This window comes from Panulirus ornatus, chromosome 17 (assembly GCF_036320965.1).
Source record: "Panulirus ornatus isolate Po-2019 chromosome 17, ASM3632096v1, whole genome shotgun sequence".
In the NCBI taxonomy this organism is placed as follows: Eukaryota; Metazoa; Arthropoda; class Malacostraca; order Decapoda; family Palinuridae; genus Panulirus; species Panulirus ornatus.
Genome location: NC_092240.1, coordinates 6,911,162 through 6,937,596, shown reverse-complemented (window position 1 = coordinate 6,937,596; position 26,435 = coordinate 6,911,162). Strand labels below are relative to the sequence as shown.

Sequence of the window (26,435 nt, the reverse complement as noted above, 5' to 3'; positions counted from 1 at the left end):
AACCATGATTTTCCTATTTCTTAGCAATTTCAGTTGTCAATAATTTTGCCTGCTGAGATGACATTATTACAACCACATGCAAGACACTACAAAATCAAGATGATATGTCCCTCAAGAAAATTATTTTAATGCTTTAAAATTGTTTATCCGGCGGCAACAAGCATCTTCCCTTCCAGGACCTGGTGCAGAAGGCGGAGAGATGTCCTTGCCCAGTTGTTGGGTGTTGTTCATACTATCTGTTTTACTCCAGTCAAGTCAGCCACTTGACGCGGTGTCATTTTTACATCATCTGTGTTCCTAGAGCTCCACTGATAACCGTTCGACTGTCAGGTTTGTTATTCTTCGTTTATATTTCAACAACTTTGGGAAGCATCTGCCTATGAGTATTCAAGTTATTTTAAAATCTGAAGATTTTAGTTTCACTGTAGCTGACAAAGTTCTTGGTGAGATGGAAGGTCTGCCCCGTTTTAGGAAACTTTTGAACACCTGGTGCAACCTGATTGGAATTTTAGTAGACTGTAAGATGAATGGGAAAATAGATATGTATATGGTTTTCAGGGGATCTTTTCTAGCAAACTGTTGTACATTACATTCGTAGAACTCTGTATAATCAATGTATCCATGGTTGTCGAATAACCCAGAGGAAGAGTTTGTTATCCTAACCTCCAGAATTTTCCTGGAGGCAGTGAAACCCTTATTGGATCGATTGCTGAAAAGTAAAAGTAATTTTTGTCCTATGAGTGATTTGTACACTAATGAAAAATACATTGTAGCTAGATGAGGTACAGGGCGATTGCCATTTACTTTCAGCAGGCACCCGCTATTTTTCGTGGCATGCATGATTCGCCATCATTTAAAACTGTCTTCAAATCTGTCTGTTAACCCCCCAATAAAATTTACATGTGTTATTAGCGAAATTATCGCCATAATTTCATTTACAGTGGTTTCGGTATGTGATGACAAAGTGTATTAAATCACTTGTGATACGCTTTATTTGGTGAAGTTATACAATTGTATCGTTGTTACAGTTAATTCATCCAATTCACTGAAGTACCCCAATGTGATTCGTGTCAGTTTGAACTCGGGAGTAAAGAAGCTTTGTTGTTTACATCCATGACGAGAACACGGTGGATGGTACGTCGACAGATTGAATATCACTGGTATTTATTTGTAATTATTTGATTCACCGCAATTTTGTCTGATCCTTTGTTGATGGTTTAGAGACATTATCCTATAATTTCGTAAAGGGTCTTATCGAACGTGTGGTTTATTTCATGGAGCCATGAATCACAATGTTGGCCAGTCATTACTTGAATTCAGTGATTTCCGAAATCCCGCTTTAATATTAAGGGAATTTGGCGTTGAAATTTATATGTATTTGTAACGACAATAATGTTGCAATTTCTCTTTCAGTAAGATACGAATATGTGTACTTTTGAGCTTTTGTTAAAGAAGTCGGTAATGGAAGTACTGCTGTGTAGTAGAACTGCCGTATGTTTGATCATTTCACCCCGTCGATTTGCATATTGAGAAAGCAATGTTACTACATAATAAGTCTGGGAAAAATGCATGGGGTAATGACCTTGAGTTGGGCCATTAGAGAGCTGAAGGCATGTGGAAGTGATCCATTTCTTAATCCGACTTCTAGTCAGGTCTTCAGTCGTGGAGTGCTTTTTAAGATTAAATCATGGAGCCGTCATTAATAGAATCACTCAAGTTACCGTACAAGCGAGCATTGTGAACAGTCACCTCTGCTCCCGTGGAAAGTCTTGCTTAACAAGATATGTGATTAGATTTATAAATGTGTCTAGATCCATTTGGGTTTTAACTGTGAGCTCATATTCAAGCTGATGGGGTCTGGTTAGATTTGTATATGTGTCTAGATCCATTTGGATTTTAACTGTGAGCTCATAGTTAAGCCGAGGGGGTCTATGCTTAGGCAAAAGATACATTTTCTCTACTTCCCCTGAGGAACTGTGTGATGACTCACACCATAATTCGTAAACTTAAGATTAAAGGGTCAACAAACACGAAACTGATACTGAAGAGGGAATATAGTGATTTTTTTTTTCAGCATTTGCAAATAAGAATACACTCCAAAACCTTCATTGTTAATTGGGTAGTCTGATTACAAGAATTTCACAAAATCTTAAAGGAAAAAGTTCTACCAAAGTGAATTAATCTTAAGTGGAACTAGGAACATCCTCATGAATTGGTATGATGATCAAGTGGGTGTGATATGTCAAATGTGTGACGTGTTTAGTAGGATGACGTTGCTGAGTTCTGGTAAATATTCCAGACACTCAAATATTCTACACGTTACTCGGATCTTCTAGCAGAGTTTATGCAATAATGTACATAATCAATCTTTTAATTCAAAATGGAAAGGTTTTGTGTTTCATGTACACTTGTGAGTGACGGTTCGTTTAATATTTTGTTAGTAGGAACTACCGTCATAAATTTTCTTTCGCTTAAACGAAAATGAGATCTTTGTGTTGCATACGCCTTCGTCAGCCAGGTAATGGAAAATCTTACCAACCAGGGAAGGACTCAAACTTTCCTGTAAGGAGAGCCCCATACACCGGGGGCAAGATGAAACGATCGTTTTCTCACGGTCGTAATGACGTAACGACAAGCGTTGTAATTTTAGGATGCACCTATGTGCCACAGCTTGTGGCATAATTACTCTTTTGAAAGGGTGCTAGCATGAATAAAAGGCCAGTTGGGTAAGTACCTGAGATATATCAAAACAACGTTATTATCAGTAGTCAGTCAAAATCAAGAAAAATAGAAAGACCATCTCATGAATGAGAGCCAGTGTAAAACCAGATATGACGACTTATCCCGCAAAATTCAACAGGTAGTGGAAAGTGAGAATTGGTTTTAGAGGCGTCTTGAACATTTCCGTGATTGGCATGACCCCCCTCCCCCTGATCCACGTCACCAAAACTGTAGAACTTTGTGATATTAGATTCTGTTTCATCAGAAGTTACTCTTTTTGTCAGCCAAGGCCGCAAAATTAAGTAAAATGACGCGGACATTGAAGCAGACGTCCATTTGCACGGGGAATCCACCAACAGTATTACCAAGGTCAGTGTGAGAGGTATGTCTACATCACGGTAGCGTATGGAATAGTGGGGTAGAACGTGGTGCTAACCGGCAGGCTGTGGTGAGTGATTAATGGTCACTGTGTAATGCTAGGTGGGAAGGGAAGTAAGTGGATAGGGTCGTGACGATGCGTGATGTAGTGGGTGATGATGGAAGGGTATTGTGATGAAGAGGTAGCGCGGTGACGAGCGAATTGTGAGTATGGTACATTGATGAGTAGGTAAGTTATGATGGTGAGTGGGTAATTGTAAATTTCGTGTAAAGGTTCCTGACTGATTCATGCTATAAATCACGTAGTTTGGAGCTTTAGTAAGTTAGCCTTCAATAATGATTCTACTACTACTGCTGCTGCTCCTACTGTTACTTCCACTACTAATACTAATGATAGTGATCATTATAATAATGTAATCATAATAATTACGATGTTATTATTTTTACCATACTTATTCGCCTTTTCCTGCGTTAGTGAGGAAGTGCCAAGAGCAGGCGAGAAAAGGCTTTATTATAATAATAATAATAACGCGGGAGAGCGACAAAGCAAAATAAGAAATAATAATAATAATGATCTTTCAAACTGTTCGCCATTTCCCGCGTTAGCAAGGTAGCGTTAAGAACAGAGGACTGGGCCTCTGAGGGAATATCCTCACCTGGCCCCCTTCTCTGTTCCCTCTTTTGGAAAATTAAAAAAAAAAAAAGGGGAGGATTTCCAGCCCCCCTCTCCCTCCCCTTTTAGTCGCCTTTACGACACGCAGGGAATACGTGGGAAGTATTCTTGTTGGTATTGTAATTATAATTTATTATTATTATTATTATTATTATTATTCGTTTTTATAACTTACAGTGAGGCGTCCATGATGAGCGGACGTGGATTGCGCTGGTATGGTCCACGACTTCTGCTGCAGCTTTTGCTGTTCCACACCCCACAGGTAGTAGATGCTTCTATTTCTGGCTATGTCTTAAGTCATATCCTGTCCCTGTATGCCTATCGAGTCTCGTGTGTTCGGAGCAATATAACCATAATAAAAGCTGTACTTCCCGGAGTGTTTTCTCCATGTTTTCCAAAATTACGTTCACACGTTCTGCAGGTCTACCTTCATTCGTGTATATTAATGTCTCTGTATTTGTATATGCACAAGATCTTTGTGTCTTTATTCCCTTTTATAAGTAAGTATACACTATGTATATATGCCTCTTTTTTAGTATTTATGTGTGTGCGTATATATGCCTCTATATGCATTTTTCTCATCTCTGTATATCTGCCTCTTTATACTATACAGGGAATTCATATGTATCTTTGTCGCTTTCTCTTTATATATGCATGGGATTTATGTGTATGTTTGCATGTGTACACTTATGCATAGGATTCTGTATGTGTATACCTCATATATAGGACAACATGTGGTATGAGGTGGTTTGATCGAGTAAGTAATGAAAGGGTAAGGGAGATGTGTGGTAATAAAAAGAGTGTAGTTGAGAGAGCAGATAGGGTGTATTGAAATGGTTTGGTCACATGGAGAGAATAAGTGAGGAAAGATCGACAAAGAGGATATATGTGTCAGAGGTGGAGGGAACGAGGAGAAGTGGGAGACCAAATTGGAGGTGGAAGGATGGAGTGAAAAAGATTTTGAGCGATCGGGGCCTTAACATACAGGAGGGTGAAAGGCATGCAAGGAATAGAGTGAATTGGAACGACGTGGTATAGCAGGGTCGACGTTCTGTCAAGGGATTGAACCAGGGCATATCAAGCGTCTGGAGTAAACCATGGAAAGTTTTGTGGGGCCTAGATTTGGAAAGGGAGCTATGGTTTCGGTGCATTACACATGACAGCTAGAGACTGAGTGTGAACAAATGTGGCCTTTGTTGTCTTAGCGTTACCACGCGGGGGAGGGGAGTGTCATTTCATGTGTGGCGGGGTGGCGGCGGGAATGTATGAAGGCAGCATGTTTGAATATGTACATGTGTATATATTTATATGTATGTATACGTTGAAATGTACTGGTATGTATATGTGCGTATGTGGGCGTTTATATATATATATATATATATATATATATATATATATATATATATATATATATATATATATTTTTCTTTGTATACTTATAAATGGGATTCGTATGTGGGTACACCTTTGTATGTTTATACACAAGGTCCGTGTATGTATACGTGTATACTTTTACACAAGATTGCCTCTGTATACTTGTGAGGTTCGTTTATGTGTGTGTATATTTACACGTGTATGCCTTCGTATATGTATACACAAAATTCGTGTTTTTATACTTATGTATACATAGAACTTTTACGTATGTCTGTGTACTTATACACAAGATTCGGTTTTGATATACATGAAATTGGTTTATGTATGCATCTATACTTATATATAGGAATTTTACGTATGCCTCTGTGGACTTATGCATGATTCGTTTATATATGCCTCTGTATACGTATTTTACACATCATTTGCGTTTGCCTTTTGTATATTCGTACACGGGATACATGTGTATGTATGCTTTGTTCACACACGGGATTTGTTTGTATCTGTGCCAAATGTCATGTAACTATTTTTACACAGGTTTTGTGTGTATGCCACTTTACGCTAGGTTTCTACAAGAATACCTCTTGCTCCCTCAGATCTTTGGGCAGAAAATTGGACAGATGAGACTCACTGGAGGAAGCAGACCTTACGAGGGTAACTTGGAGGTGAGTGGTGTCCGAGGTAGGCTACAACTTATTATTGCATGTCTTAACAGTTGGTCACTGGGAAGTCCTGCTTGCCTCCTTCGGTAACTACATCGTCTGTGACGGCCTGTGTGGATTTCCCATTCTCTGTATTTAGTCAGTGACAGAATCTGTGTTGGTCATCCATAATTTATGATTAATGACGCACTTGATTAATGCCATCCGTATTTATAACATAGAGTGAACCTCTGGCAAGTAATGTGTCCTTCAGAAGTAAAGTGTCATTGACCTGGGGGAGGCTCTTGGTTCTTAATACGTGACCAGGGACTGCTTATCCAGGGACTATGTATAGTGGTGATGGCCTGGCTTACTGCCAGTATATGCACCACAATGCACCTTCACCAACCCCTGTGTATGATGTGTCAGCTGCAGAGTAGTGAATGAACTTATGTCATTTTATTCAACTGCACAGCAGAATCCCAGATTTTGTGTGTGGGTGAATGGCTTTCTGTGTTCTTTCAGTCTCGTATTAGTACAAGATCAGTGTCCCAGAAAAAAATGCGCATGGAATGTATGATTTTCGTAAGTGCTATATATATATATATATATATATATATATATATATATATATATATATATATATATATATATATAAGGTATATTAAGTTTGCTGTGTCGTGTCTCATTTCATTCAGAATCTTTCTTGAAAGAAACATTGGGTTTTCAAGGGCAAGCATCACTGTTCCTGTAATTCATTTTGAAGGGAAAAATGAATATGAAGGAATTATATTCTTGTCGTGTGTGAAGGAGCCTCATGTTGCTTGTATTTCAGGTGCAGGTGAACGGTGTCTGGGGGTACGTGTGTGACGATGACTTCGGCTTCACAGCGGCGGACTTGGTGTGTCGGGATCTGGGCTACTCCCACGCCGAACGCTTTACCCGCAATAACCATTTCGGAGATAAATCGCCAGGTATGGATATCACTGTTCAGCTGTCAGACAGTTATATCCCAGAGAAGGGGGTCATCTCAGCTCGGCTTTTTTTATTGACTTTCTTAGAACAGACTCGGCCGGGATGTTTCTTTCTGTGCTGATCGTATAGCAAAGGTTTTCTTGGCTAGGATGGAGTCATACGTTCGAACTGCCACTGAATCTTTCCACCTCGAATCGTGGTTTTTATCACTCGGGCTCTGATGCCTATTGCATCAGTGATAGAGTGTGCCAGGCCAGGAAACTAGTCCCTATCCCTTCTCCATTTCCATACCCGCTCCGAATCAATGAAGAGGTGTTCTCCGTAGAGGCAATCACATCCTCATTATACAAAAGTGTGATTCTTCCACTGAGAAACCTTTTTGGCTCTTAATCAAAAGCAACTCTAATAACTTCTATGATTCGACCTTTCCTTCTGTAATCTATCTATAGCTAACTCTCCAGCAAATAATGCCGCACTTTTTCTTCTTTTTGCCGATAATGCTCATTCTTTTCTAACTTATTTTCCATTATTTTATCCTTGAGTGATTCTGCTTATCATTGTCCACTGGCACATCCTCCCACTTGAACATATGCCATCAATATTCTGCTTGCATATGGTGTTTTCTCTAACTTTTTCCGCGGCTGGTGGACAAGGCTCTTGACCCAGATGGCATACCTCGTCGAACCTAATGGGGTGTGCCTCTGAGTTGCCTCCAATCCTTGCTCGTCTATTTCGTCTATGTTAAAAGAAAAGAAAATATCAGACCTTTTCTTCCTCATGGAAGCATGCCTTAGTTCATCCCATTCCAAAGGAACAAAACCGCTCAAAACTCCAATTATAGCCCCTTTTCTGTTACATCTGCTACTTCCAAGGTCTTCGAAACTCTCCTGAACTCTTATTTTCTCCCCTTCATTTAGAATCCCATTCTCTTCTACGGGTTTCGCAGTGCTTGGTCTACTGATGGTTTATGTAACCTGCCTCTTCTGGTACTCCACTGTAAACGAGATTTTGGGTAGCAATGTCTTCGTGGTCCTCGATATAACCAAAACATTTGACACGGTGTGATATCAACACGTCTTTGCCTCCTAAACTTCCTTTCTCCGGTTTCTTCTGCTTCCCTCCGCTCCCTGAAGTAGTGCTTCTCAACCTTCTGTATTTTACGGCACACTTCCGGGTTTGCTTGACCCACCCAGGCGGCGCATCGAATCAGATTTCACCAGTATTCTACTATTATTATCCATCACAGTATCCACTGAAATACAGGAAATCGAAAACTCTTTCTATGCACACATGATAAGTACAGGAACACAAATGAAATGCCTTTGTAATCACCTAGATATTCATGCGATGTACAAGACATATTCCATACATACATATTTCACCTTTGTTAACTCGTTGCTATAAATGTTTTGTTTCTCTAATTAGAAATGTATATACCATGGTACACGAGGCCCATTGTGTGCCGCGACACACTGGTTGCGTAACGCTGTCTTAAATGCATAGCTTCCTTTCCAGCTCTTCCATTGTTGTAGTTGTTGATGGGAGTGACTTCCATCACATATCAGTAGAAGTGTTTCTCTGGTTCTCTCCCCTAGCCTGGTCTCATACTTTTACGTTAACATTGTTCACACTTATGCTGATGTTTCCACTTTACCCATTTCATCTTACTTTCCCTATCTTCCTCCTCCTTCTGCTACCAGCCCTCGATATCATACTTGAATGTATTTCCTCTCTGTTCAGACCTGTGCAACATCACGGAGTGGGGGGTAAACACAGTTTTTCTCTTTTACTTAGAGTCGCTGGTGAGCTGTGACTCGGTTGTTTCAAAACATCACAGTTCAACACCTGTCATAACATAAACAAGTTAGGCATAACCGTTTCGTCCACAAAGTCTGCTTCGCAAAAGTTAGGAATGTTGTGTAGGTGGCGAAGTCTTTATATATATGTGTGTGTTTGTCAGCTGCTGATCAACAGCTGTAGGATTATATTCTCATTGATATGGGAGTCCTGCTCACACACACCTCGGGTGATTCTTCCTCGATCATGTCTCTGTTAACACGACGGGAACGAAAAGTCAATCGTCGCGTCATCTCCCTCCTACCTTTCCTTTCTGTACGCTGCGATGCTGCTGCTCCTGCGCTCTCTCTCTCTCTCTCTCTCTCTCTCTCTCTCTCTCTCTCTCTCTCTCTCTCTCTCTCTCTCTCTCTCTCTCTCTCTCTCTCTCTCTCTCTCTCTCACTCTGATTTTGACCACTGCTTCCATCAGCACAGTTACTCTGTGGAGGCCGCCCAGTCGAGTGTAATGACCGTTGTGATAGCTCCTTCCCGTCGTCGAAACTGAGCCTCAGTGTCCCGGTGTGTTCGTGGATAAGTGGCTGTTAACGTGTTCAGAGTTCTGACTGGTCGTTAATGGACGGAGGTGGTTTACAGTGGAAGGGAAACCAGCGAGGAGGCAGATGTTATACGTGGCACTTACATGTGAGCAGAACTCCTGGGTTCTGAGAAACAGACTTTGATGTAGGGTGTGGAGGGCTTGGCACTGTGGGCTTGGAAGGTCTGTTGTCATCCCAATCCCATTATGGCTCTCGTCTTGGCGATATTATTGTTGTTAATAGAGAAGCTCCCAACTACTCCATCTTCCTCTCACCTTTTTTCCTGCTCGGCAGTTGAGCCGGAGGCTGAGGTGGATGGGGGGGGGGGGGGGGGGAGTGCCTTCCGGTTTGCTATCCTTTTTCTACCTCTATAAATTTTTTCCCCGATAGCCTCGGTATGGCCGGTTAGGTTAGTTGACTGTTTTTCCTATGTACGCAGCCATTCTCCGGATACGACTCTCTTACATCATTAATTATTCCCTCGTGAGCCATCACGCAAAGATTACTGTTCCAAGCGAATGACTTATTGCTATACTTCTCAGTTAGTATATCTTTTCACTTCAGATACTTTAATGTATATATATATATATATATATATATATATATATATATATATATATATATATATATATATAGGGGAGAAAGAATACTTCCCACGTATTCCCTGCGTGTCGTAGAAGGCGACTAAAAGGGAAGGGAGCGGGTGGCTGAAAATCCTCCCTTTTTTTTTTTTTTTTTTTGATTTTCCAAAAGAAGGAACAGAGAAGGGGGCCAGGTGAGGATGTTCCCTCAAAGGTCCAGTCCTCTGTTCTTAACGCTACCTTGCTAACGCGGGAAATGGCGAATAGTATAATATATATATATATATATATATATATATATATATATATATATATATATATATATATATATATATATATATATATGGGATAGGGGAGAAAGAATACTTCCCACGTATTCCCTTCGTTTCGTAGAAGGCGACTTAAAGGGGAGGGAGCAGGGGGCTGGAAATCCTCCCCTCTCGTTTTTAATTTTCCAAAAGAAGGAACTGAGAAGGGGGCCTAGTGAGGATATTCCCTCAAAGGTTCAATCCTCTGTTCTAAACGGCACCTCGCTAACGTGGGAAATGGCGAATAGTATAAAAAGAATAAGAATATATATATATATATATATATATATATATATATATATATATATATATATATATATATATATATATATATACATATATATATATATATATGAAGGTGAAATCGCACTTCAGTAGTTCATGCAGTTTTATTTAACATGTAATTTTTCTATATACGTAATGAGGGTATAGATAGAATTATCTCCTGCGTAGGATGAAAGTCTTCATTGTTTCTCGATTAGTGTTTATAACGTGAGGTTCACGGCCTTTGTGACCCAGACTGTCAGTAGGTCATAAACCCAGGAATACCCAGTTTAACCAACCTGTTCTCCGACAGTAGTGATAAATTGATTTTAATGGCTCTCTCATCAACCTCTCCTGCTCTGCATCGTTCCTAATATTTCTCCATACCTTCGTTAATCTTCGTTAACCTGCACAGCTACTCATGTGTTTCATATGTCCAGCGCTGCCAACCTCAACATGTACTGGCTTGGTACACACACACACACACACACACACACACACACAAGACTCAAACCTTTATTATTGCAGGATGGCGTCGGAGGGAGGTCAAGTTCTGGCTGGACCGTTCCGACTGTTCCCTCAACGACACCAGTTTCCGGGAGTGTACCTTCCCTGGGGGCGTGGGTGCCCACGACTGCGGACCTACAGAGGCAAGTCCAACCCATCCTCTCTCACCAAGAGGTACTCGTGTTGGTTAGATAGGATTACAACAGGGTTTTAGGGGATTGGATGCCATCCTTCCTCAATATGGAACAGGATATGTCTCCTTTTCGTTGTATGGGACTGGGAATGCCACCCGTCTTCAGTATGAAACAGGGTATGTCTCCTTTTCGTAGTATGGAACAGAGGACGCCACCTTCCCTCAGTATGGAACAGGATATGTCTCCTTTCCATAGTAGTATGGGACGGGATGCTACACTTCCTCAGTAAGGAACAGGCGAGAGCCATGCGATAGCCCTGTCTTTTGGCAAAATCTCATCTTAAGTACTTTTCCTCTATCTCTCTATCTCTCTCTCTCTTTGCAGATTGCAGGTGTGGTGTGCGCGACAGGTGAGGCCCGGTGCTCCGACGACGAGTTCGCCTGCTCCGCCGTCACCGCCAACGTCTCCTGCGTGCCTCGCGACTTCGTCTGCGACGCCGACTCGGACTGTACTGACGGGAGGTACGTGGCAACTGCTGTGGCTCATCTTGCTCTGCTGATGCGCAAGATCTAACCTGATCTGTCGTGTACTGAGCAGGGGAAAGTGAGACATGGGCTGAAATCCGTAAAAGAGGTAAAGAAGCATAAATAGACAGACTGTTGGCAAAAGTAATGAAATCCATACAACTGATGGACACAGATGACCGAATCTACTGGCGTCAGAGGTTTGGCTGATGCAGGTGTATCGCTAGGAGCCACTTAGCTATAGCAGACACCTTACGACAAGGTTTGTGGCAGTGAAGTCATGCATTTAAAAAAAAAAATTGGAAGGATTTCAGGGGGGGGGGATATGGATCCTCACTTAAAAGATATGAGAAGTTTAAGGGGAGTGGATTGAGACGTGGTTAGAAAGTGTTTGTGTTGCACAGACTTTATACATGGGGTTAGAATTGATGGGTAGGGTCATAATGGGGCTTTGCACAGTCAAAGATTTAAGGCGAAAGATTAGATCACAATCATTGCTCATCTGATGCTGAGGAAAGGCTTGAATTCCCCTTGCTTACAGCGACGAGGATCCTGGCATGTGTGAAGACGTGGGAGTGGTCAGGCTGAAGAGCAACACCCAGATGAACCTACCGGGAGCTGCCCTAGGTACCGTCTTCGTCAAGCACCAACAGGAGTGGGGCACCGTCTGCGACGACAACTTCGACCTAGACGACGTCAGGGTGAGGCTTCAAGTGTCTCAAAACTCGACGACACCGACTTGGGAGCAAAAAGATTTAGATTGCTAGATTTTCTTGTTTTATGAGTTATACTGGTGTACTTAACTACCCTTCTACAAAATTTTTAGTCATCCCACCCATATCTAAAATCTACCTTACTTACTCTAAACTGTACAGATCGAGGGTTGGGTTGTAATCCTGTAAGTTTACCAGTTTTACTGAATGAAACCTTCCACATAAATCTGCCTGACCAAAATACATGGCCGTTATAACTTTGCTGCCCCATCTTGAACTATAGCCTTTGGCCATGACTTGATGAGACTTAGGAAATCCAGCCTTGCCTTCTGCAGTGTGTCAAAGTCTTCCTCAGCTTCAGAAAGAGACTAATGGTACTAAGGAGGGAGAGACTTATGGCTGTTAAGAAGACGCTTGTCAATATACCAAGATGTTTAAGTCGCCATCTCTTTCGGGGAAACAGTGAGGGGTAACAGCATACTGGACTAAACGTCTGTAAACTGGACTGTAGCACAGGGTCCTTATCACTTGCAGGTCATTTGTCGCAGCCTTGGGTACGAGGTCGGATGGATAGCGAAGTTCACCCACGCCCACCTCGGGGAGGGCACAGGACCCATCCTACTGGCTAATCTACAGTGCAGCGGTGAGGAGGAGTGGGTCGGCCAGTGCAATGGCACCGATTGGTTTGTAGACCTCTGCTTCCACTTCGAGGATTCCGGCGTCTTCTGCTACGACGGGGTAAGTTAACTGGAGGAGTGGATGTGGTGGGGCAAGAGGGTGAGGAAGAGGTCATGAACGGGGAAACGGTAGGGATACTAGATTCTCTCTGGTGGGAGTTGGGTTGGGCAGGGTTAGGGTGGGAGACGGAGGGACGGGTGAACTGTGCTGGGAAGGTGAAGACGTATGTTGGTATGTGTTTATTGGCAGGAAATGGGAGTGTGACTTGCTGAGGCCTGAGTGTTGGCAGGAGTTGTGTGGCTTACTAAGGCCTGTGTGTTGGCAGGAGTGGAGGTGAGGCTTACTGAGGCCTGTGTGTTGGCAGGAGTGAAGGTGCGGCTTACTAAGGCTTGAGTGTTGGCAGGAGTGGAGTTGCGGCTTACTGAGGCCTGTGTGTTGTGTTGGCAGGGTTTGGAGTTGCGGCTGGCGGGCGGCAGCAAGAGCAACACAGGTCGTGTGGAGGTACAAGTGGACGGCCAGTGGGGCTCCCTGTGTCACAACGGCTTCGACGACTTCGACGCGCAGGTAGGTCCTCTCTGCTGGGGTGGCTGACTGACGGTGGAGCTCCTCACACTATCATCTGGCTAAGCTCACAAGACAGTGTTCTCCTCTAGTACTGATGATTTGACTTACAAATATATGATGGAACAATGATACTGTAACGGTAAAGGATAGAAAACATAGAGGAAATGTGTGTTATCAACTCTTCTGCTCTGGCAGGTTAACTTAGCTTACTTTTGGAACCACTGCTTTCTGCATGTGTTTCGAAGCATCGCTTGCCTTGCTTGCCTTACTCTTAGAACTCAGCCTTTCCTGTGTACTTTTAGATTCCACTTTGTCTTGTTTGCTCTGCTTTCAGAATCTCATCTGTCCTGTGTGTCTGTAGAACTTTTGTCTGCCCATTTTTTGCCCTATGTTTAGAACTTTCGCCCGTTTTGTTTGTCTTAATTCCCTTGTCTGTTGTGTTCTGTCACTTTAGATATCCCTCCCGCCCCCGACTTGCATGAGCTTGATTTTGCCCCTCTGAGTCTCATCATGTTAGATCCCCACGATCGTCTGTGTATTAGAAAGAAAAAGATAAGGTGATGAGACCTGTTGATCTGCAGGTGGTGTGTAGGATGCTGGGCTACGAGGGCGAGGCGATCTCCTACAAGGACTCCCACTTCGGTCCTGGCAGGGGACCCGTGTGGGACCTGGTTCTCGACTGTCGGGGCAATGAGACCAACCTCCAGAGCTGCGTGGTCAAGTTCTCCGACGAACTATGCTCCCATGACACCACTGCAGGAGTCGCCTGTAGTAACAGGTAACTGGCTTTATGGTGAAAAAGGAAACAAAAATGCGTGTTCCCCAAGGAACAGTTCTTTCTCCAAACCTTTTCAGTCTCCTCCCACATGACTTCCCATACTCCTAGCAAACCACAGCATGAAGGTCTTCCCTTATATGCAGACCACCTCACAGCCACGTCCTAACCACAGTAGCAACAGCGAACATACTGCACTACATTACACACTTGGAAAAATTGGGTTAAGAATAGAATGACTGCATCTCCACAAGTCTTCAATCACTCTTATCCCCAAACAGACACGAGTTCTACCTACACCCTCCAGTCACTCTGAATGGAAAATTCACGCCCACTGAACTAAATACCGTAGCCATCCTACACTTCACAAAACACCGTAACCATCCTACACTTCACAAGACACCGTAACCATCCTACACTTCACAAAACACCGTAGCCATCCTAGACTTCACAAGACACCGTAACCATCCTACACTTCACAAAACACCGTAACCATCTTACACTTCACAAGACACCGTAACCATCCTACACTTCACAAAACACCGTAGCCATCCTACACTTCACAAAACACCGTAGCCATCCTAGGAATCACATGCGATCTGCACCTCCGTGCCTCGGGTCTTGCTCGAAATCGTGGCGAGCTCCAAGGAAAACAGTTGCCGGTATTTATGGTTCTCCCTGAGAGGAGCTTATCAGCTAAGGTGCATCATGAGACAGTGTGCCACGGGCACGTCCTGAGAATCTGTGAGAGTCACAGCATGGATCACTGGCCTGACGTAGGGCTTGGAAACTGTAGTTGCCATCCTGTGCTGTCGGAGTACAACCCACTATTCCAACATGACCTGTAGAGCCAGGCTGGATGGTTTCCATGTTCCAGTTCAACTTGTGTTTTCCAAATATAAACAAATAGAGAGACAGATGGTGGAACAGTTGACAAGTGTTACAATCGCTGCCTCTGTCTTCGGCTGGTGACACACTAACCCTACGTCAGTTGCAGGATACCTTGTGGCTTAACTCTTCTAGTACTGGCCAGTGAAATGAAGCCTTACGAACTTTTTAAAAAGTTCCTTGAAATGCTGACCCAAGTTCGTACATTTAAAGATCTATTACATGATGTTGGCCAGTGTATGTGGCCAGGACATTTAAGGACGTCGGAAGGTTCACGTTACCCCGGTTCATCACTCGGGTCTGGTGGACAGGTTAAGGGACCTGCGTGGCTGGAGTGGTTGAGGCTACGCTTGAGAAGCGTGCATACAGAATATCAGTTTGGACAGGTGACAGACCTTTTAGTCACAAATGCTTATCTAGGGTTAGAGGTTGTTACATTTTTTAATGGTGCAATCGATGCTACGCACCGACGGTACTTTCGTATTGCGGCCCCGTAAGGTAATCCAAAAATAATGATAGTAATGACCATAACAATAGAAGGATATGAGTGTGCTAACCCATTTCGCTCAGTCTAGTGATAATTGCAGCTACTGTATGTACGGACATACATATAAGACTAAAGTATTTGTGGATTTTGAGTTTACGAATGCACCTCTGAATGCCAGACATGACTCTACCCAGAACATGTTAGTTATATTTCATTGAAATTCATATTGAAGAAATGAATGTATAGTATTATTTAATCCATGACTTAAAAACTAGCCTTGTGTTGAAGCGGAACGAGCCGGAGCGCCATTTCGGTTGTAAAAACATTTTGATATTTTTCAGTTTACGTTATTAATTCGATACTCAAAATTTTGAAAAGTCGGTTTCTTTTTTAGCCGATTAGTACGGACTGGCTTCCTGAAAGTATTGCACCTAGTTTGAAGCCTCTGATGGCTGTAGCATAGACTTGAAGTTCAGTTTCCGGAGTGTGATACCCTGTTTGGGTTAGCTTTCACAATGAATAAATCAAGATACAAAAGGGAAAAAAAAATACAAAACTTAAATTTCGTGACAAGTCTGTGTATTGTGATGTGTATTATCTCGTCCGGGAAAAATAACGAAATACAACGCGTTGCCACGGCGTATGTTCCCGTAACTGACTGACAAAATTCTGTTTTTGCTAATATAAATGAAAGAAAATAACCTACTATAATGAATTTTGCTTGACTGTCAGCTTGGGGAAAGGTTGACGAGGAGCTGAGGTCAGCGCTGCCCAGTGAGTGTGGGAATCCGTTGGATGCCACACACCAGTTCCTCGGGCCACTCGGCAAGATCAGCGGAGGAAATATTACCACCAGATTCGATGCTCCCTGGCTGGCCGCATTGTTCACCAAGGATCCGGTAAGATTCAATAGCAACTAGAATCCCATTACCCCGTCATTTAAAACCTTTTAATAGTTTTATTGCAGGAATTATATTTTCTATTGTTTTATGTGTTTCCAAATACGAAATCAAGGTATATATATATATATATATATATATATATATATATATATATATATATATATATATATATATATATGGTTGCAAAATAACGGCCTTAATTACCCCATCATTCGATGGGTAATGATAGGCATTAATTCCAATAGAATACATGAAGAATCCGATCCCTTACTGTCTTGTGTTGCTAGATTATAACCATGCAAAAATCGGATATCATTTCCCGCATTGTGTCACCTATATACCTCTAGTGTCTGAGTTTTATTTCCGCTGCCAGGACCAGGATGTTCAGATCTGCAGCGCCACCATCATCTCCGAGGACTACTTACTCACGGCCGCCCAGTGTTTCGACACGCACGGAAGGTTCAATGTTTATGTGCGAGTGGGCGACTATAACTTCCTCCACGACGAAGCAGATCAGGAGGTACAGTGTATGTGTATCTGATATATATATATATATATATATATATATATATATATATATATATATATATATATATATATATATAATATAATAATAATAATTTTTATTTTTTATACTTTATCGCTGTCTCCCGCGTTTACGAGGTAGCGCATGGAAACAGACGAAAGAATGGACCAACACTTACACGTATATATGAACATAAACACCCACACACGCATATATACATATACCTCTACATTTCAACGTATACATATATACACATGTACATATGCATGCTGCCTTCATTCCATTCCCGCCACACATGAAACGGCACCAACCTCCCCCGAGTGCGCGCGAGGTAGCGCTAGGAAAAGACAACGCTACCTCGCTAACGCGGGAAATGGCGACTATGCATGAAAGAAATATATATATATATATATATATATATATATATATATATATATATATATATATATATATATATATATATATACACTACACATAACAGCTAGAGACTGAGTGTGAACGAATGTGGCCTTTGTTTTTTATTATGGATGTGTACATGTGTATATATGTATATGTTCGTATATGCATATGTATGTGTACGTTGAAATGTATAAGTATGTATATGTGCATGTGTGGGTTTTTATACATGTGTATGTGGGTGGGTTGGGCCATTCTTTTGTCTGTTTACTTGCGATACCTCGCAAACGCGGGAGACAGTGACTAAGTATAATGTATATATATATATATATATATATATATATATATATATATATATATATATATATATATATATATATATATATATATATATATATATACATACATGGGATAGGGGAGAAAGAGTTTCTACCGTTCCTTTCCTGTCTTAGAAGGCGACGAAAGTGGGCGGGAGCGATGGGTTGGAAACCCTTCCCCTCTTGTATTTCATTTCTGTAAGATGGAACAGAATCTGTTCCTGGTGCTACTTCGCTTACGGTGTAAACGGCGATGAAATGTGAGTGTGTGTTTGTGCATATATATATATATATATATATATATATATATATATATATATATATATATATATATATATATATATTTATTATATTATTATTATTATTATTATACTTTGTCGCTGTCTCCCGCGTTTGCGAGGTAGCGCAAGGAAACAGACGAAAGAAATGCCCACCCCCCCCATACACGTGTATATACATACGTCCACACACGCAAATATACATACCTACACAGCCTTTCCATGGTTTACCCCAGACGCTTCACATGCCCTGCTTCAATCCACTGACAGCACGTCAACCCCGGTATACCACATCGCTCCAATTCACTCTATTCCTTGCCCTCCTTTCACCCTCCTGCATGTTCAGGCCCCGATCACACAAAATCTTTTCACTCCATCTTTCCACCTCCAATTTGGTCTCCCTCTTCTCCTTGTTCCCTCCACCTCCGACACATATATCCTCTTGGTCAATCTTTCCTCACTCATCCTCTCCATGTGCCCAAACCACTTCAAAACACCCTCTTCTGCTCTCTCAACCACGCTCTTTTTATTTCCACACATCTCTCTTACCCTTACGTTACTCACTCGATCAAACCACCTCACACCACACATTGTCCTCAAACATCTCATTTCCAGCACATCCATCCTCCTGCGCACAACTCTATCCATAGCCCACGCCTCGCAACCATACAACATTGTTGGAACCACTATTCCTTCAAACATACCCATTTTTGCTTTCCGGAAAGCATATATATATATATATATATATATACACTATTTTTTTATGTTTCCCACGATAGCGAGGTAGCACCAGGAATAGACGAAGAAAAGGCATCATTCGCTCACATCCATTTTCCAACTATCATGTGTAAAGCAAGGAACCCACGGCTCCCTGTCCACAACTAGACCCCACACACTTTTCCATGGTTTTCCTAGGTTCCTTCATAAGCCCTGGTTCAATCCTATGACCACGTCGCCTCTTTTATACCAGTCTGCTCCAGTTCACTCTATCACCTGTACACCTTTTCACCTTCATGGTTGTTCAGGCCACGAACATTCAGAAATCTTATTCACTTCAGTTTTTGTCTCACCATCTTGTCCCCTCCACTTGATATGTAATTTTTGTCAGCTTCTCACTCATTCTCTCCGTATGTCCAAACCAGCTTTCTCAACAATACTCTTTTTTATTGCCACACCTCTCTCTAACCTTAATATTTCATCAAATCTACTAACTCCTCCAGCATATCGTACAAAAATTTGATCTTATAACCTAGCTCAGTTGGTAAGGCGTCTCGCCACGTTCAACTTTCATAATTTTTACACTTGCTTAAAGTTGACAGAACACCAAACATTTCAGCGGATGCACGCGCTCACTTGTTACGCAATAGGCTACTCAGAAACCTGCTACGCTAGAGTTTATCCTAGACACGAATTCAGATTCTGAGGAGGCATTGAGGGTGAATCATGAGCTGCGAACATAATGGTGAACAGCTCAAAAAGAAGGGTGTGTACATTTGAATATATTGTATCTTAGGAAACCCAATGCTTTCGAGTCAAGCTAGATTATATCATTCATATCAGTCAGTTTAAAAAAAATGAATACAAATGTTGTATGGAGGTAAATGTATTTTGAGACCCTTGACCATTTTTGATATTTGAGTACGTAAAACAGCTGAAAGCAATAATCATAGGATTTTTTTTTTTCTATATGAAACAATAGCATTCTACAGGAGAAAGAAATATTCATTTAAAGAAAATTTCACTATCTTATGAAGGTGAAGAATAAAAAGTTGTTTCATTGGTCACCACTGTAAATATCAGTTCTTATTTTATCTTTTTATCATACACTGTGATGCTCATAAGGTATGGGTGGTATCGATCCCATTGCTCCCCCTTGGATACGCTCCCTTATTTGTCTCTTAATCTCAGAAAAGAAAACCTTGGCGATCCTTCAGTCCCCCTTCATACTTTACCCAAAATAGTTTACTCTTATCCCAGTTTACTCTCTGAAGCACTGAAGAATAAAAAACCATCTGCATCTGGAGTGAGTTAAACGCTATGTCACCCGTCTCTAGTCGTACCCCCACATTCTCCCGTTTTCTGTCATCTCGCTCGTATATTCCTCCATTCTTTAGAAATGATAAGGAAACATTGGTAACATTCCGCAGCCATCGCACACTCCTACATTTATATCAGATGTTTCTCTCTGTCATACGATCTCGAAGTTGAGCTGTTTATGCAAAAGGTGATCGTAATCAAAACATCCGAAAGACCGTTGGTTTTCTCATTATGACATGATACTGTAAATCTGTTAGAAGATTTTTCTTTTATTGTCACTTTCCATTGTCTGCGAAAATGCAGAATTCCATTCTGCACCGCTTTTTCCATAGGATTACTTTGCATTACCTCTCTTCCCTGCGGCTCCCATTTCTCCTTACATGTATATCACTGTACACTTCTCAGTACATCCATTTTCTGTTCATTGAATGTCTCCCTTATCGAGTTCCTTTCCTTTGAAAGTTCTCCACAGTTGTATGCATGATTAGGGTCATTACGCCTGCAGTGAGTGTATGATTAACGTCCCCCAGTACGCCAGCCTAGCTCTCTGCACCAGCAGGATCTCGGCGGCTACCTCGTCGATCTAATCCTTGGCTCACAAGTCCTTATTGTCTCAACAGGATTTCTTGATCGACAAGCTCTGGATCCACGAGGACTACCGGGCATTCTCGCTGGATTCCGATATTGCTCTGATCAAGATAGAGAGAAATTACGGGAGGGGTATCAGGTGAGTCAATAGTGGTAATATGGGTGAGGGAGGGAGTGGTAGAGAGAAGTGAGAGTGAGGGAGGCAGGGGGTGCTGAGGAGTAGCGTGAGTGATGGAGTGGTGGCGAGTAGCATGCGTAAGGGTGCGTGGAAGGGAATGATGTGTATGCAGCATGGGAAAAGGAAATGATACGCCAGACACCCAGAAACTCAGTACGAAAACCTGTTCAGAAAGAAATGATGATGATATTAATACTAATGAAATTAGAATTTGCTACAGCTTAAGTAATATCCTGCCGGCAGCTTGAGCTCACGTGTGAAGGCTGCTTGCTTGCCCAGGGTCGGGGACTCGTATGAAGACCTCTCCTCCTGTACTGTCACAGGCAGGGGCATCATTAATGCTGCACAAGTAAGTACAGCTTTATTGCTTGAGAAATATTTGCTTGATGGACGCTGAAAATATACTGTGCATAGGTACAGGATATTTTCAGCGTCCATCAAGCAAATGGGCTTCAATGAAAGTGCAAAGCCCTTGGAATATATATATATATATATATATATATATATATATATATATATATATATTATATATATCCCTGGGGATAGGGGAGAAAGAATACTTCCCACGTATTCCCTGCGTGTCGTAGAAGGCGACTAAAAGGGAAGGGAGCGGGGGGCTGGAAATCCTCCCCTCTCGTTTTTTTTTTTCTTTTTTTTAATTTTCCAAAAGAAGGAACAGAGAAGAGGGCCAGGTGAGGATATTTCCTCAAAGGCCCAGTCCTCTGTTCTTAACGCTACCTCGCTGTCGCGGGAAATGGCGGATAGTATGAAAAAAAAAAAATATATATATGTCATATATATATAATATATATATAATATATATATAATATATATATATATATATATATATATATATATATATATATATATCTGGGGATAAGGGAGAAAGAATACTTCCCACGTATTCCCCGCGTGTCGAAGGCGACTAAAGGGGGCCGGAGCGGGGGGCTAGAAAGTCTCCCCTCCTTGTGTTTTAACTTTCTAAAAGGGGAAACAGAAGAAGTCACGTGGGGAGTGCTCATCCTCCTCTAAGGCTTAGATTGGGGTGTCTAAATGTGTGTGGTTGGAACCAAGATGAGAAAAAAGGAGAGATAGGTAGTATGTTCGAGGAAAGGAACCTGGATGTTTAGGCTGAGTAAAACGAAGCTCAAGAGTAAAGGGGAAGAGTGGTTTGGGAATGTCTTGGGAGTAAAGTCAGGGGTTGGTAAGAGGACAAGAGCAATGGAAGGAGGAGCATTACTCCTGAAGCAGGAGTTGTGGGAGTATGTGATAGAGTGTAAGAAAGAAAACTCTAGATTGATATGGGTGATGAAGAGAAATAGGTAATTATTGGTGCCTGTGTACCTGGTCATGAGAAGAATGATCATGAGAGGCAAGTGTTACGAGAGCAGCTGAGCGAGTGTGTTTGCAGCTTTGATGCACGAGACCTGATTATAGTGATGGGTGATTTGAATGCAAAGGTGAGTAATGTGGCAGTTGAGGGTATAATTGGTGTACATTGGGTGTTCAGTGTTGTAAATGGAAATGGTGAAGAGCTTGTGGATTTGTGTGCTGAAAAAGGATTGGTGATTGGGAATACCTGGTTTAAAAAGAGATATATACATAAATATACGTATGTAAGTAGGAGAGATGGCCGGAGAGCGTTACTGGATTGCGTGTCACTTGATAGGTGTGTGAAAGAGAGACTTTTGGATGTTAATGTGCTGAGAGGGGCAACTGGAGGAATGTCTGATCATTATCTTGTGGAGCGAAGGTGAAGATTTGTAGAGGTTTTCAGAAAAGAAGAGAGAATGTTAGGGTGAAGAGAGTGGTGAGAGTAGGTGAGCTTGGAAAGGAGAATTGTGTGAGGAAGCACCAGGAGAGATTGAGTGAAGAATGGCAAAAGATGAGAGCAAATGACTTAAGAGAAGTGGGGGAGGAATGGAATGTATTTATTGAAGCACTGATGGCTTGCGCAAAAGATGCTTGTTTCATGAGAAAGGTGGGCGGTGGACAGATTAGAAAAGGTAGTGAGTGGTGGGATGATGAAGTAAGATTGTTAGTGAAAGAGAAGAGAGAGGCGTTTGGACAATTTGAGCAGGGAAGTAGTGCAGATAATTGAGAGATGTATAAAAGAAAGCGGCAGGAGGTCAAGAGAAAGGTGCAAGAGGTGAAAAAGAGGGCAAATGAGAATGGGGTGAGAGAGTATCATTGAATTTTAGAGAGAATATAAAGATGTTTTGGAAGGATTTAAATAATGTGCGTAAGACATGAGAGCAAATGGGAACATCGGTGAAGGGGGCTAATGTGGAGGTAATAACAAGTGCTGGTGAAGTGAGGAGATGAAATGAGTATTTTGAAGGTTTGTTGAATGTGTTTGATGATAGATTGGCAGATATAGGATGTTTTGGTCGAGGCGGTGTGCAAAGTGAGAGCGTCAGGAAGAATGGTTTGGTAAAAAGAGAAGAGGTAGTGAAAGCTTTGCGGAAGGTGAAAGCCGGCAAGGCGGCGGGTTTGGATGGTATTGCAGTGGAATTTATTAAGAGGGTGACTGTGTTATTGATTGGTTGGTAAGGATATTCACTGTATGTATGGATCATGGTGAAGTGCCAAAGATTGGCGGAATGTATGCATAGTGCCATTGTACGAAGGCAAAGGGAATAAGGTGTGTGTTCAAATTACAGAGGTACAAGTTTGTTGAGTATTCCTGGGAAATTATATGGGAGGGTATTGATTGAGAGGGTAGATGCATGTACAGGGCATCAGACTGGGGAAGAGCAGTTTGGTTTCAGAAGTGGTAGAGGATGTGTGGATCAGCTGTTTACTTTGGAGAATGTATGTGAGAAATGATTAGAAAAACAGATGGATTTGTATGTAGCATTTATGGATCTGGAGAAGGCATCTGATGGAGTTGATAGAGATGCTTTGTGGAAGGTATTAAGAGTACATGATGTGGGAAGTAAGTTGCTAGAAGCAGTGAAAAGTTTTTTTTACCAAGGATGTAAGATATATGTACGAGTAGGAAGAGAGGAAAGTGATTGGTTCCCAGTGAGTGTCGGTTTGCGACAGGGGTGCGTTTAATTTGTTTATGGGTGGGGTTGTTAGAGAGGTGAATGCAAGAGTTTTGGAGAGAAGGGCAAGTAAGCAAAGTAAGCAGTCTGTTGTGAATGAGAGGGCTTAGGAAGTGAGTCAGTTGTTCGCTGATGATACAGTGCTGGTGGCTGATTCGGGTGAGAAACTGCAGAAGCTGGTGGCTGAGTTTGGTAGTGTGTGAAAGAAGAAAGCCGAGAGTAAATGTGAATAAGTGCAAGGTTATTAGCTTCAGTAGGGTTGAGGGACAAGTTAATTGGGAGGTAAGTTTGAATGGAGAAAAACTGGAGGAAGTGAAGTGTTTTAGATATCTGGAAATGGATTTAGCAGCGGATGGAGCCACGGAGGCGGAAGTGAGTCACAGGGTGGGGGAACGGGCGAAAGTTCTGGGAGCGTTGAAGAATGTGTGGAAGGCGAGAACGTTATCTCGGAGAGCAAAAATGTGTATGTTTGAAGGAATAGTGGTTCCAACAATGTTATATGGTTATAGGGTTGTGCGGAGGAGGGTGGATGTGTTGGAAATGAGATGTTTGAGGATGATATGTGGTGTGAAGTGGTTTGATCGAGTAAGTAATGAAAGGGTAAGAGAGATGTGTGGTAATAAAAAGAGTGTGGTTGAGAGAGCAGAAGAGGGTGTATTGAAATGGTTTGGTCATACGGAGAGAATGAGCGAGGAAAGATTGACAAAGAGGATATACGTGTCAGAGGTGGAGGGAACGAGAAGTGAGAGACCAAATTGGAGGTGGAAGGATGGAGTGCAAAAGATTTTGAGCGATCGGGGCCTGAACTTGCAGGAGGGTGAAAGGCGTGCAAGGAATAGAGTGAATTGGAACGATGTGGTATACCGTGGTCGACGTGCTATCAGTGGATTGAACCAGGGCACGTGAAGCGTCTGGGGTAAACCATGGTAAGTTTTGTGGGGCCTGGATGTGGAAAGGGAGCTGTGGTTTCGATGCATTACACATAACAGCTAGAGACCGAACGTGAACGAATGTGGCCTTTGTTGTCTTTTCCTAGCGCTACCTCGCGCGCACGAGGGGGGAAGTGGATGCCATTTCATGTGTGGCGGGATGACGACGGGAATGGATGAAGGCAGTAAGTATGAATACTTACATGTGTATGTATATATATGTCTGTGTATGTATATATATGTATACGTTGAAATGTATAGGTATGTATATGTGCGTATGTGGGCGTTTATGTATATAAATGTATATGTGTGTGGGTTGGGCCATTCTTTCTTCTGTTTCCTTGCGCTACCTCGCTAACGCGGGAGACAGCATCAAAGTATAATAAAGATAAATAGATAAATAAATATATGAGTTCCAAAAGAGCAAACAGAAATACACTATATTGTTGTAATGTTATTTCAAGTAACCAATTTAAATGTTTTTCATTTGAGATGCTGCAAATGTTGTGATGTACCTGGCTTGGAATACGTTACTCTTTTGTTTTGTGTGACAGGTTAAAATACAGCCGCTTCAGGCCCAGCTGAAGATCCTCAACGACGAAGAATGCAAAGTTCGGATGGGGAACAACTATACGTCCTCTATGGTGTGTGCTGGCAACCAGAATTTTATCAACCCCTGCTCAGTGGACCAGGGCGGCCCGCTCACCTGCCTGGTAGAGGAGGACAGACACACGCTCTATGGCATCATCAGTTCCACCCAGAACTGCGGCTTATTCAGGGGTTCTGATAGTTACACCCGTGTAACCAAGTTCCTTCGCTGGATACACGACATTATTGTCAACAACAAAAGCCTGAGATAGATTGTGAACGATCGTATCTCTTTTGGACGATCGTCATCGTTTATGGTAATGTCAGCAGAATACAATGCATCAGGTCTCATTATCAGATCCGTTATCTTTTGTTTTTTAAGCTGAATTGAGAGAATTGAATTTTTTTTATATACCAATCAGGGTATATAAATGCATTGGATAAGTTGATATCTGTTGCCTGAAATGTATATTAGTTGTGAAATGATATCAATCGTACTGATAATTTCATTTCTTCTAAATTTCGTGAAAAAAAAAATCTACCTGATCATGGTGTTATTTACTCCAGAAAAACTTTCACAATAATCGCACACACAGGATGCAGCAGTGGTCGGACAAATGGCGACATTTTAACACTCGGAAGCTGTAAAGTTATGAGTGGGAGGGATGTAAACACAAGCGGCAAGAACTGACGTCGGCAGAATAAATTAAAAAGAGTCGATATTACACGACATCTTTCGAACACATGGGAAGCGGAGGGTGGAATCTAATTATAACCTTCGTAACGCCAAAATTGGCCTCGATATCATGGAATTCGAGACAATTTGGTATGATATACTCTCTCCTTGTCATCTACAGAGTCTACAGTAGATGTCCTTTAAATGACGTCATGTCCCTTGAACCACCATGTTTGTTTATGTGTCGAAAAGCTCCATCGCTAGACTTTTCAGTCATTTAAATGTAATTCAGTTTGTTTCATACACACACACCCCGACCTATGCTAGTAATGGACCAAGCTTAGCTAGAAATCTGGATCCTTAAGACCTTACCGTGGCCTTACCCTTGGGATTCAGTACCATCATTTGGTTATGCCG

The 26,435-nt window shown here is 41.9% G+C and overlaps 1 protein-coding gene across 1 annotated transcript; it reads left to right on the top strand.

The window, feature by feature from the left end:
- The first annotated feature begins 185 nt into the window (after positions 1-185).
- Positions 186-25,888, top strand: LOC139754837 (neurotrypsin-like). The gene is made up of 15 exons (XM_071672702.1): positions 186-330; positions 3,950-4,034; positions 5,740-5,808; positions 6,620-6,758; positions 10,812-10,933; positions 11,309-11,445; positions 11,990-12,149; positions 12,696-12,899; positions 13,287-13,403; positions 13,985-14,181; positions 16,278-16,452; positions 16,829-16,975; positions 20,630-20,736; positions 21,019-21,124; positions 25,309-25,888. The coding sequence occupies exons 2-15, from the start codon at positions 3,960-3,962 to the stop codon at positions 25,612-25,614; spliced, it is 2,061 nt and encodes a 686-aa protein (XP_071528803.1). The 5' UTR covers positions 186-330; positions 3,950-3,959; the 3' UTR covers positions 25,615-25,888.
- Positions 25,889-26,435: the final 547 nt, after the last annotated feature.